At 45.7% G+C, this 12195-nt stretch overlaps 1 protein-coding gene and 3 non-coding genes across 4 annotated transcripts; all 4 read right to left on the bottom strand.

The window, feature by feature from the left end:
• Positions 1-1696: 1696 nt before the first annotated feature.
• On the bottom strand, positions 1697-2733 carry LOC120685126 (BTB/POZ and MATH domain-containing protein 2-like). The gene is made up of 2 exons (XM_039966960.1): positions 2269-2733; positions 1697-2110 (listed from the first exon to the last, which is right to left on the bottom strand). Exons 1-2 carry the CDS (start codon positions 2731-2733, stop codon positions 1697-1699), a joined length of 879 nt encoding a protein of 292 aa, XP_039822894.1.
• Positions 2734-4889: 2156 nt separating this feature from the next.
• On the bottom strand, positions 4890-4961 carry TRNAP-AGG. Its single transcript has one exon. It is a non-coding gene; the product is annotated as a tRNA-Pro (tRNA).
• A 1014-nt stretch (positions 4962-5975) lies between these two features.
• Positions 5976-6047, bottom strand: TRNAP-AGG. The gene has a single exon. It is a non-coding gene; the product is annotated as a tRNA-Pro (tRNA).
• Positions 6048-7144: 1097 nt separating this feature from the next.
• Positions 7145-7216, bottom strand: TRNAP-AGG. Its single transcript has one exon. It is a non-coding gene; the product is annotated as a tRNA-Pro (tRNA).
• Positions 7217-12195: the final 4979 nt, after the last annotated feature.

Genomic DNA, 12195 nt, shown 5'->3' with positions numbered 1-12195 from the left:
CGTCAAGCAGCGCTTCATTAAAGAACTCAATATCGTTTCAAAACTCCAGCAACTCAATATCGTTTCAAAACTCCAGCACAGAAACTTAGTTAAACATTTGGGGCATTTCTACCAAAACGATGAGACTCTGGTGCACAAAGGCGGTGATTTTGTTGTTCACAAAAAACACCATCTTGTTTTTGTCAGCGAATACATTTCCAACCAAAGCTTGATCAAAGTTATCAAAGGTACATTTCCACTAAAATCTAGCTTGATCACAATTCCACGCACTGTCCACCAAATTTCTCTTATATATAGCCTCTAACCAGGATTTTTATTCCACGTGTACATTTGTACTCTGCTGCAGGGGATACACATGTTGAATGGCCCTCTCTTTTCAGGATAATTCAAGGAATAGCCGAGGGCGTACGTTTCCTGCATACCAAAAGTGTTGTCCATTTGGATCTGAAGCCAGAAAACATGCTCTTGGATAGGGACTTTACTCCAAAGATCATCAAATTTGGCAAAGCTATAGTATTGAAGGAGCGTCCCTTTACAATCACGCCCAGCATAAAAGATTTACTGGATAAAGGGTAAGATGATATATTAGTGTTACTAATTGGGGAGGCTCTGTGCTAATAATCCTCACAAGATGACACAATAGAAAATTGATAAAATCGTATAGATTATGACAAAAATTTTATTACTAAGCAAAAAAAAATTGTAACTCTTCAGGGATTATATGGCTCCAGAACTATCGCCTGACGGGCTTATATCTAAGGCATGGGCATATGTTATGGGCGTCCAACTTACAGAGAAGTGCGATGTGTACTCCTTTGGGGTTATCCTCCTTGAGACCATGAGCCTGGTGTGCAAAAAAGGCCGTCGCCGCCCTCCTCCAAAACGCCACGAACAGTGGGTAATAATAAATGGGCAATACCACCATAACATTAATAATTGTTGTTCACAACTGATGGAGCTTATTACTGACTGATGTGTCTCTAATTTGTTGTTGGCTCGCAGGCTAAGAGGCTGGAGACAAGCAGGGATGTGTTTGATCAAGCACTAGTAACTGACGATTCGCAACGGGCTCAGGCACTAAGTTGTGTCCTTATCGGGATGATATGCTGTCTACAGGAGCCGGCACGGCGGCTCTCCATGGAGGAGGTTGTTGATAGACTTGCAGCTGGTCTGCGCATGGATGTTCCGGCGATTCCAAGGAGATGATGATCTGTTGTTTTGTTACTCCCTCCATTCCAAATTTTAGATCGTTTTGACAAAAATTGATATATAATTTTTGTTATGCATCTAGACATAGTTTTAACTAGATGCATAATAAAAATTATATATCTAGATTTGTTAAAACGATCTATAATTTTAAAACTGACTTGGTATATGTCACCAATTCACCATCTTCATCATGTGTTTTTTTTCTTTTCAAATAATGAGAAGAAAAAACAGAAAATATTGTGAATAAATTAAGATTGCTCATGTGTGTGCACGCATGTCGGCATGTGTTCTATTCATTGCTCCTCTATCTCTGTCTCTGGCAATTACAATGACAATTCCTAAGTGTGTTGAGGCGGCCTTCATGATGCAGGAAGATCGATGTCACACAGCGACGAGCTTGTCAAGCACCTCCTTGACACACGGACTGGCAGGTGTTGCTGAGGTGCTCGAAGCCCTCGGTCGCAATGGCCGCCCTGATCAGGTAGCTCTAGTCTAGGCACGCCTTCTTGAGCCCCTGGCAGCCATGGCGCTCGGCCAGCTCCAGCGCCGTCCCGACGGTGCCTGCGTCGATGTCGTCGCAGAGCCTGTCCTCGCAGATCAGCTTCAGCCTCTCCAGGCCGTACCTGTCCGCCGTGGCGAGCAGGCGCCGCGCCATGACCGTCGCCGCCTCGCCGCCGCCGCCATCCTCCAGCTCCGGGAGGGAGTCGGTGTACACGAAGCGGAGCACGGCCTGGAACACGTCCGCGTCGATGCCTTCTACCCACACGCAGACCGCGGCGGCGCTCGGCCCCGCCGGGCCCAGGGCGAAGAGCTCGGCCCGGAGGGCCGGCGACCGGGCGGCGAGGATGCTCCGGTGCGCCGCGACGGTCTCGCCGCCCACCTCTAACGTCACGTCCGCCCCCTCCCCGCTCGAGAGGAGGCGACCGAGATCCCGGCCCATGTCGGGCGGCGGCACCGCGACGTACCTCGCGGCGCCGGCGGGGGCGGCGGGGGCGACGTACCTCGCGGCGCCGGCGGGGGCGCCGGGGTCTCCTTCAGGACGGTGACGACGCACCTGACCCTGAAGGAGTCGTTGCGGAGGTAGGGGACTGCTCCAACGCCTTCCTCCTGATGAACTTGTGCCAGCCATTTCCCGGCGATGGAGACGAAGCCTCGCAGGACCCAGGTGATCGTGTTCGCCGTGTAGGTGAAGTAGGTGTAGGACGGCACCGGCTCGCCGCTCGCGTCGAGGAGGCTGAACGAGAACCATGCCTTGACGACGTCGGCCGCCCGGGCATCGGTCGGCTCGAGATGCAGGAACAAGGAGATGTAGTCGGAGTCGTCGGCATTGGTTCCGACGGGGTAGTACGAGATGGACCAGCGGTGGCCAGCGACGGCGAAGGTGGCGGAGCGGATGAACTGGCCGGCGACGAGCCACATTTTGGTCCTGGTGTACCCGTCGACGGTGAGCACGTGCGAGCCTGTCACCTCCTCCGCGGCGATGGTCGACGCGCTGTGCTCAGGAGCGGCACTGCTGCCTCCCATGGCTAGCTGCTGGCCGGCGTGGATGGAAGATGATGATCAGATCGCCGAGCTTGGAGGACGACGACGAGGAGACGGCTGCTGCTGCTAGCTAGCTAATCAACTCGAAGAAGCCCCAGCAATGGTGAATTCCGATCGAGGGAGGCAGGGTTCGGGTGGGTTTTGTTGACGCGCTGTGGCGAGGAGGAACCGGGAATAATCCTATACGGACACGGATAGAGTAGCTGACCACGATAGGCAGACTCCGAGTCGGATCGGAGCGCGACAGCATACCACTCTCTATACTTTACTTTGTTTGTTCTCTAAAAAAAATATTTTACTTTGTTTTATACACAATCCTAAACATGCTCACAAAAATGAAATTTTTACTATCATTAACAAAGTTATATAAACTACTTGCTCTGTTCCAAAATATAGTTTTTTTTCTCCAAGTCAAAACCTTTTAAACTTTGACAGTAGATAATAGAAAAAAACTATAAAGATTGACCATATAAAAGTGATATTCGCTTATTCATAGTGAAACCAACAATTGTAACATGTACGTATTTTTTTCTATTTGACAGTAATTTTTTGAAGGTATTATTGGTTAAAGATGAAAATATTTTGTTTTGACCAAGTCTAAAAGTATATTTTAGGACGGAGCTAGTACCAACCTTTGCCAATACGAAAGTAGTCTAAATGAACCTTAAACAAAATTTTAAGTTTTCACATTCGACTCATACAAAAATAACCTAAAGTGTTATTCTAACCTTCATGTAATAAATAATAAATTACATATCTATATATACTATTAAATTACTAACCTATAGTATTACCAAATAAATCTAAGTTAACTCTGCCGATCGACATCCAATGCCACCATTATTGATTATTAAAGTTAACTTAAAGTAAATCCTAACTTTCCATCTAAATTACATTTATTCATAACTTTCTAACAATTACTTCTTTTAAATTATTTGCCTGTGTACAGCACGGGATGATGGACTAGTACACTACAATATAAACACCATAATGTGAAAACATTGAGCTCGATAAGACAATTGTTGAAAACATGCATGGTATGTTTACTGATAGTACTAACAAGATTGTCAACTTCAAGGGTTGTTATTTATTTTGGAATTAACGGACTACAGTAATATTCTTCCCATCTGCTGAACAATATTTCTGTCTATTACACACCGTAAGGTCGCAGCTTTGTTACCATGATCGGTTCGGTGATCACGAGGATTCTAACCAACTAAGCCAATTCAACTGTAAAAGATTAGCTTGGTATTCTCAGGTTGATGCTCACAGTTTGCATACTTATGCTGCATGCATGTATGTTTTGGAGTATTAGCGTGGATAATTCACCATGCATCATCATGTGAGTTCAGCACAAATTTTTTTTTTTAGAGTAGTTCAGCACAAAAATTTGGTGTAGGGAAACAAAATAAAAAAAATCATGTCATGAGGTTTACTCCGGGTAACGAGCATGGCCCGGCCCAATACTAATACGGCCCGTGGTGTTCTGAAACGATAGACGGGCTGCTCCTGGGCCACTAGACCAAATGCCTGTGTTAAAATATAAAAAAATTGAAATTACGGGGCATTCCGAGAATTGAACTCGGGACCTCTCGCACCCTAAGCGAGAATCATACCACTAGACCAAATAATCGGTTTTGCATTATGACTTTCTATTATCTATTTTTTTCTAATTAGTACTTATATATAGGGGTGATAAAGGGCCCAACATTTTGAACTAGAAAATCTAAGGATCGGGCCCTAAAAGGGTCGGGTTCTAAACATATGTATTTTTGAACTAAAAATTTTAAGGGCTTTATTGGGCTGTGAAGAGGCCATTAGGGCCATGGCCCATTACCACCCCTACTTATATATACGTTATATATACCAACGCACTCGTACAAATATAATGCACAGTCAGGATCATCCAGACCTCGTACAAATATCCTGCAACAATCCTGGCATGCAGTGAGACTCCAGGCTGCTCGAACTCACACCAGAACAAAACAGCCTCACATGCACACAACCTGACCTCACCTCATGAGGCTATTGACACAATGTGTGTGGTCCAGAACCAAAACCTCATCTTCAGGCCATTCAGGACCATCCAGATCTCTTCTGAATTTGCATTGGCAAGCACTGCAAAAAGGGTTTCGGATTGGGGATTCCGAGAATTGAACTCGGGACCTTACGCTCCCTAAGCGTACATCTTACCACTAGACTAAATCCCCAGCTGTGCTCTATGCATGTCTGCAGGATTTCAGAAACTTAGAGAGACAGCGAATTTTCAGATGATTTACTTTCACCTGTTGTAAGGGTTGGTTCTGCAGGAATAATGGGCTTGTATTTGAAATCATGTAAAAGTTCTCTTCTACTTGGATTTGGTCAGATGCAGTAGGGAAGATCGGTGCACTTGCTTAAGTTGATAAAATGAAACTGAAAGGAGGAGCAGGCAGAGCCAAGTGTAAACTGAAACTGGAAAATGGAATGATTGTAAAGGGCTTATGCAGCTTCTGGTGGCAGGTTCATCACCAGCATTGATGATGCATCATCACATATTATTGTGGATGATACTTCACTAATATAACAGAAATTCTACTGCAATGTCCTATTGCAATAATACCATATAGTTACAAATAAAAAATCATTTTTTGTATAAGAAAAATTTACTCCAGTCAAAACTTATACAGCACTGATTTGAACCATTGACCATGCTAGCTGTATTATTGTTACACCCTTACAGGCATAAGCCTGGCCAACACCTTATGAGTTTGTAGCTTCCATCTTACTGCAAATACTTCATCAACCATTTGTAGCATTGGCATAATGGCATTACAGAAATAGCAATGCCTAGTGTGACAATGTGGTCCACACATTAATATGTCAGTTTGTGAAGGTATTGGCAGTCCATATACTATAGTTAACTTCTAATTCGTCAATTCAGTAGAACGTAAGATGGCAAGGTAAGGAATAGACAAAAACTGCAACTACGTGATCACTGACCAAATCGCACACTGAGTGCTACTGTGCAACTATGAGTAATTGCTACATCCAGCAGCACAATCAGAGTGCTCAACTTCACACAAAACAAAGCGGCCTCACATGCAGACACACAAGTTCTGAACCTCATTAGACATACATGTATGTGGACAGGTAGTCCAAAGCAAAAACATCATCTTCAGGCTACTCAGTGTAACCAGGACTCTGAATTTGCATTGGCAAGCATTGCAAAAAGGGTTTCAGGTTGGGGGTTCCGAGAATTGCACTCGGGACCTTACGCTCCCTAAGCGTACATCTTACCACTAGACTAAATCCCCTGTTGTGCCCTATGCATGTCTGCAGGCTTTTTCACGAATGAAAAAGGGGCAGCAAATTCAGATGATTTACTTTTTATCTGTTATGAGGGTCAGTTCTGCAGGAAGTTAACAGTGGCCATGTATTTGAAATCATGGAAAAATTCTTTTGCTACATTGATTTGGTCAAATATAACAGCGAAGAAGATCAATGCACTTGCTTAAGTTGATAAAATGAAACTGAAAGAAAGGAGACCTGCAGCTTTTGGTTGCAGGTTCATCACCAGGATAACTGACGAGCCATCCCATATAAATGCATACTTCACTACTATGGCAGTACAGGGCAGTTCTTAATTGTGTTTAAGACAATAATTGTGTTAATATTGTGACAGGTCTACTAACAACAATGTTAATCCAGTCAAAATAGGTGGAGATACGGCATCGCATGGAGTTACAGTTATAAGCCTAGCTAAAACCTTTGTGTCCTGTGCTCTAGTGCAATTATCATTGACTATTTTAGGAGCATTCTGATTACAGGTATAAGTACATGCCTTGTGACATTGTAGCCACACAGTAATCTGTCACTATGTGAAGGTGATCCGTACTCCAGAGTCCAGATGCTACTCATGGTCTGAAGATAATCCATAATAACTTCTAATCCTTTCAAATTCAGGAGGTAAAATCCATAGGTTTAAGATGGCAAGGTAGAGCGTGAAAACAATGGCAGCTAAGTGATCTATGACTAATTGCACTTCTGAGTGAATGCTATTGTACAACTCAGTGCTACATCCAGCATCATAGTCTGAACAATATTACTGTAGTACATTTATATTATGTCAGTTTTATCTTATATAAATCCCCTTCAGGCTTAGATATGTGATTACTTACTCTCTAGTCAATAGCTGTCTCACAAGCACAGGTACAAGTCTGAGAGTTGTCCAGACAAAATGCTCAATCATATGAATACCATTCAGGAACACCTGTCCTTCACATAAAAAATGTTTGAAAATGCAATCCTTACAATCTGAATGTGGTCCAGAAACCACTGTCCAGAAAAAATGCTCATCATATGAATACAATCCAAGAACACCTCACATCAAAATGCTAAAACCTTTTCAGATTGGGGATTCCAAGAATTGAACTCGGGACCTTACGCTCCCTAAGCGTACATCTTACCACTAGACTAAATCCCCATATCTGTTCTATGCATCTGTCTGCAGAATTTCACACACAACAAAAACACACATATCAAATTTGCAACGGTTTATATTTATCTATTCTTTGTTTGAAAAAAAACGATTTATCTGTTCTTGCTTCTGAGGGGTCCAGTGGTAAACATTCCATTTATTTCTTTTGGATAGCATTGCAGGTCTGAATTGTGGGTGCAATGTAGGCCTTGTTCAGAATGAAGCAAGTGTATATTTAGGAAATAGAACTACATAGTGTACATATTTCTGTTCTAGTTACTTTCTAACACCCATGCATTAGAAATAAGATGGCTCATGACCAAGAGATTCTTATACTGATAAATTCTAGACTACATCAAAAAATCAGTAAAACATCGAACAGATGTATGTTGACAAACTGAACATAGATAAAGTTTCTAGACTTATAATAGATCAATAACTGAATGTTTCTGTGCATGTTCCTAAGCAAAACAATTAGTTCAGGAACCTCTCACCAACATGTGATGAAAAATTTCAGCAATGCAGTTAGCTCTGTTCCACCGTTGCAAAAATTGGTTGTGTTATGTTCTATCTAATAAATTTAAGTAAGTTCAGTGTTGATATGAAATATTCTTTACTTATATGGCCTGTAGTTCGGACATAAACAGCATTAAGCTGACTACAACAGTTACCTTCATACTGACTGAGGTATAGTACGCTTTGTGAGGTTGTGTCCTATGCCTTATCTTGACATGCAGAATGTGGTTCAGACTTCATTGTCCGCACCTGATTCGCTTCATCTCAATATCATCCATGACCATCTGTCCTTGACATCAAAATTCAAAAATCTTTTTCAGGTTGGGGATTCCGAGAATTGAAAACTCGGGACCTTATGCTCCCTAAGCGTACATCTTACCACTAGACTAAATCCCGAGCAGTGCTCTATGGGTATCTGATAAAGTTCAGGAAAAAAAACAGATAACTAATTTACACTACTTTCTGAGGTTTGGTGCAGTGGTAAATGTTCTATATTGAGGCTACGTTTGGGAAAGAAAAATATAGAGAAAATTTTAAAAAATTGTATTTATAATTGTGTCTTGGAACCACCGGATGGAGCTTTGTTTGCACGGCCATGGTGTCTGTCAGGAGGAGAAATACTGGCTTCTGTTCTGTCTCCTCTGGGCTTTTCTTAGATGCACTCGGCCATTGGGAGCCCACCAGCAAAGAGCCCAACGTCTTTTTTCTACTGGAGCACAAAGCCCATGCATGATCGAAACCTTTCCCTGATGATGATTCATTCACGTTGCTCTCCAACTCAAATTATTTTTCGGAATTAACTCAATAACCAATCTTTGACGACCGTTAAGCAGTCATGTCTTTCCCCCATTTGATAAAAAGCAAGGGCACTCAAATAAAATAATTATGCAAGATTTACTGTAACATGTATTGTCAGGCAATGTCGGCCATCAGATCTGATAAGCAACGAACGGCCACCGTTGCGTGCAGTAGCAGTTATAAACTTCATTTGATCTGCTTCTGCTTCGACTCCATGCCTGATGCTGGCCACCCGACCACCCCTATTCTGACAACGTTGTTGTCACCCTCACCCTCATGCTAGTAGCGTGTGTGTAGCTCAAAGAATTGCATGGTATCCTAATTCCTAAGGCCGTCTCCAACGGGAAGAGCTGGCTGCTAGCTCAGAGACTGAAGAAATATATGAGAAAACAGACACCGCAAGTCAGCTCGGAGCTCAGGTTGTGAAAGACTGAGAGGGAGTAGTCTCGGCATTAGTGCGAGACTAGGGCTTGGTTCCGCGCTAGCGTGGGATTTTTTTTCTTCTGTTCATCGACTAAAATATTCACTCAGCTAGCTTGACGCACTGCCGTTGGAGGCGGCCTAAGAGAGACTCATACATATCTCGGCCACCTGTCAGGGGTATGCCATATTACTGTAAGAGTAAATTGAACTCAGACCCCCTGACTTTGTAGCTACATTCCACTTAGGTCCCCAAACTCTCAAATCTCATCTAATTGGATCCCTAAAGTACTTTAAATGGTTCACCCCAGGTCCCAAACGCACCATCCGAAGCCCACATGGCATACCACGTGCCGCCATGGTGGCAAACATTTACAAAAAAACCCTGACATCATCTTATCTTCTTCATTTTGCTCCTTTCTCTCTCCCTCACCAATCTCTCTCTCTCACCTCCGCCTTCGCCTCTGCTGCTCTCCCCTCCGAGCACCGCTCCGCTCCGCCGCGCTCGCCTCCACCGCTCTGAGCACGCCTGCCACCATGCGAACTGTCGCGCCCCTACCCCTGCCTCGCCTCCGAGCCACTGCTTCCCCTTGCCATGGCATGCCGCAAGGGAGTGGGTGGCAGCGAGGAAGCCGGCCGGCCAGGGAAGAAGGAGCACCGGGAGGAGGGAGCGCGCGGCCACTAGAAGAGGGGGAGGCTGGCGTCGTAGTCGTCGTCGTCCTCCGAGCAGTCCACGGCGGTCGACAGCGGGTCGATGAGCAGCCCCTGCGCCAGGCCCTGCGGCGGGCTGGACATCGCGGCGCGCTGGACATTGATGGCGGCATGTCGGGGTTCCTGCTCCTCCGCCGCCATGGCCCTGTACGCCTGCCGCCCTCCCACAGGCCCGCCATCGCGTCGCGCGCTCACCGCTGTCCCGAGGGCCCGTCGCCGCGTCGCCCCCTACTCCGCCCGGTGAGCGACACGCCCACGGCGCACGCCTGGCCATGGCGGCCGCCCGCCGCCGCCGCTGCGTCCCGTTGTGTGGCGCCTCCGCCGCGCCGCCGCGCGTGTGCCTCCGTCTCGCCGTGTGCTCCACGCCTCTGCGGCCCGCCTCTCCGCGCGCCACCATGCCGCCCCCGCCCCCGCCGCAACCAAGGAGAAAGGAGGGAGAGGATTCGCCCCGCCACATCGACCGCATGCCTGGATCCGGCCGCCGGCGCGGCCTCGCCCATTGGGCTTGCTGGTGGAGGGAGAGAGGGGCGGCGCAGGGCCGCAGCTCCAGGCGGTGGCGGCCGTGAGGAGGTCGCACGCCCGACCCCAACGCCTGCACGCCGCCGTCCTCTGAACCGCAACTCCGCGAGGGGCGTGCCAGTGCGGATCCTCGAGCTCGCAGCGAAGAGGAGCGCGGAGGGAGGAGGGACCCGACGTGCGCTGCATGGAGCCATGCCGAGGACCCACCATGGCCGCCGAGCTCGAGGCCCCCGGAGCCGAGCCGAGTCGCGTCGCCGCAGCTCAACCATGCCGGGGCCGCTGCCCGACCGTGCCACCACTGCTTCGCTCCGCCGCGAGTAGGAGGCGCGGCCGGGAGTGGTGGCGTGGCGGCGGCCAGCTCCGCCGGATGAGTTGTTGAGAGATTGGAGAGGGAGAGGGGAAGAGAGGGGGAGATGAGTAAATGTGAGAAGATAAAAAAAATTAGGGGGCTTTTTGCAAATATTCGCCACCGTGGCACCACGTGGCATGCCACGTCGGCTTCGGATGCACGCGTGGCATGTTTGGGACCTAGGATGAACCACTTAAAGGACTTTAGGGACTCAATTAGATGATTTGAGAGTTTGGAGACCTAAACGGAATGTAGCTACGAGTTTGGGGATCTGGGGTGCAATTTACTCTTACTGTAATTAACAAATGGACAGCTTATTGTTAAGAACTTTGAGTTTCTAGTTGGAAGTCCACATTTAATTATAACTTTGTTGCCAGGGTAGATTGAAGTGTAGCGTTGCATGCTACAAGGTTCTAGTATAACAGTGAACGCCAGATTAACACTCACATCCCTTTTATATAATTCCTTAAATGTTTGTAAGAGGTCTCTAAACGTAATTTCCTTGCTTATCAGAAAATATATTCTGGATAATTCAAGACCCTGGATTTTTTTTTGGAAGGAACAGAAGGAGCCTAGGCTCCTGCTGGTTATAATATAATAAGAATATAAAATTACAGTAAAGAAGTACTTAGGACACTTGGGGGGGGGGGCGAAGAAGATGGAAAACAGGAAGAGGAACAAAAAGAAAATTACAGATATAAATCTATCTATGTTTGAAGTTGTGGAAGGATTGACTCTTTTGCACGATGCAAGACCAGTGCAAGCTCTTTTCTTAGGTTTGCTCTGAAAAGTTGAACTGTTGCTTTGATATTCCTGAAAATTTCTCCATTTCTGGTGATCCAGATACTCCGATCCAAGACATCAAAACAATAATTTTCATGAAGAACGGCACTTGCAATTGGTGTTTGAAAGATTGTAGGATCTCATACGGGTCTGTGGATGGAGGTATTTGAATACCTATGGATGACCAACATTCAGTGGCAAATTTTAAAAGTGCAGTCAACTTTGATTTATCTTGCCTTAACGAGTCGTACACCCAGACCTTGTGCTCCTCAATCCGAATACAAAGCAATATCCAATGGAAGCTGTGCATATACATACGCATAACCAATTAATGTTGATTATAATAGTTATTAATTAGTATTATTAATATGAAGGAATTGAAAAAAAGGCTAACGAAGGATGACTCACTGATGATTGTATGGCAAGAGAATGAAGGGACACATGCTATTCTTACGCAATCCCCTGTATATAACATCGACTACGTCTTCAGGCTTGCGCGCTACCGATTCCTTGTGTATAACATCGTGGTCCAACAAGAAGCCGATGTTATAGAAGTTCTTCTTTCGGCAAATTTGAATACCTACGTGACACAATAAAAGCGGGGATCAGTCAACACACAAGGCTAAAATAATGAAACGAGAGAAAATACTTACATGCACCATACACTCATGAGGCACTTGTGAAGGGCATCTTGATGGTATAAATTGTAAAGTGACGCAAACTCGACATATACATCATCTGCCCCGCCAGAAATGCTCTATCTTTAATCCGAGCTGGGAACATCTCTAATCCATCAGCTTTAGATTGCACGGCATACCATTTGTGAAACTCGGCCATTCTCGTTGGTAGGAAACTTAGAAACTCTGGCCATATCAAAGGTTCACCAAGT

This window comes from Panicum virgatum, chromosome 8N (assembly GCF_016808335.1).
Source record: "Panicum virgatum strain AP13 chromosome 8N, P.virgatum_v5, whole genome shotgun sequence".
Lineage (NCBI taxonomy): Eukaryota > Viridiplantae > Streptophyta > Magnoliopsida > Poales > Poaceae > Panicum > Panicum virgatum.
Note: the sequence above shows the minus strand (reverse complement) of the source record. Positions and strands in the feature narration are given on the sequence as shown.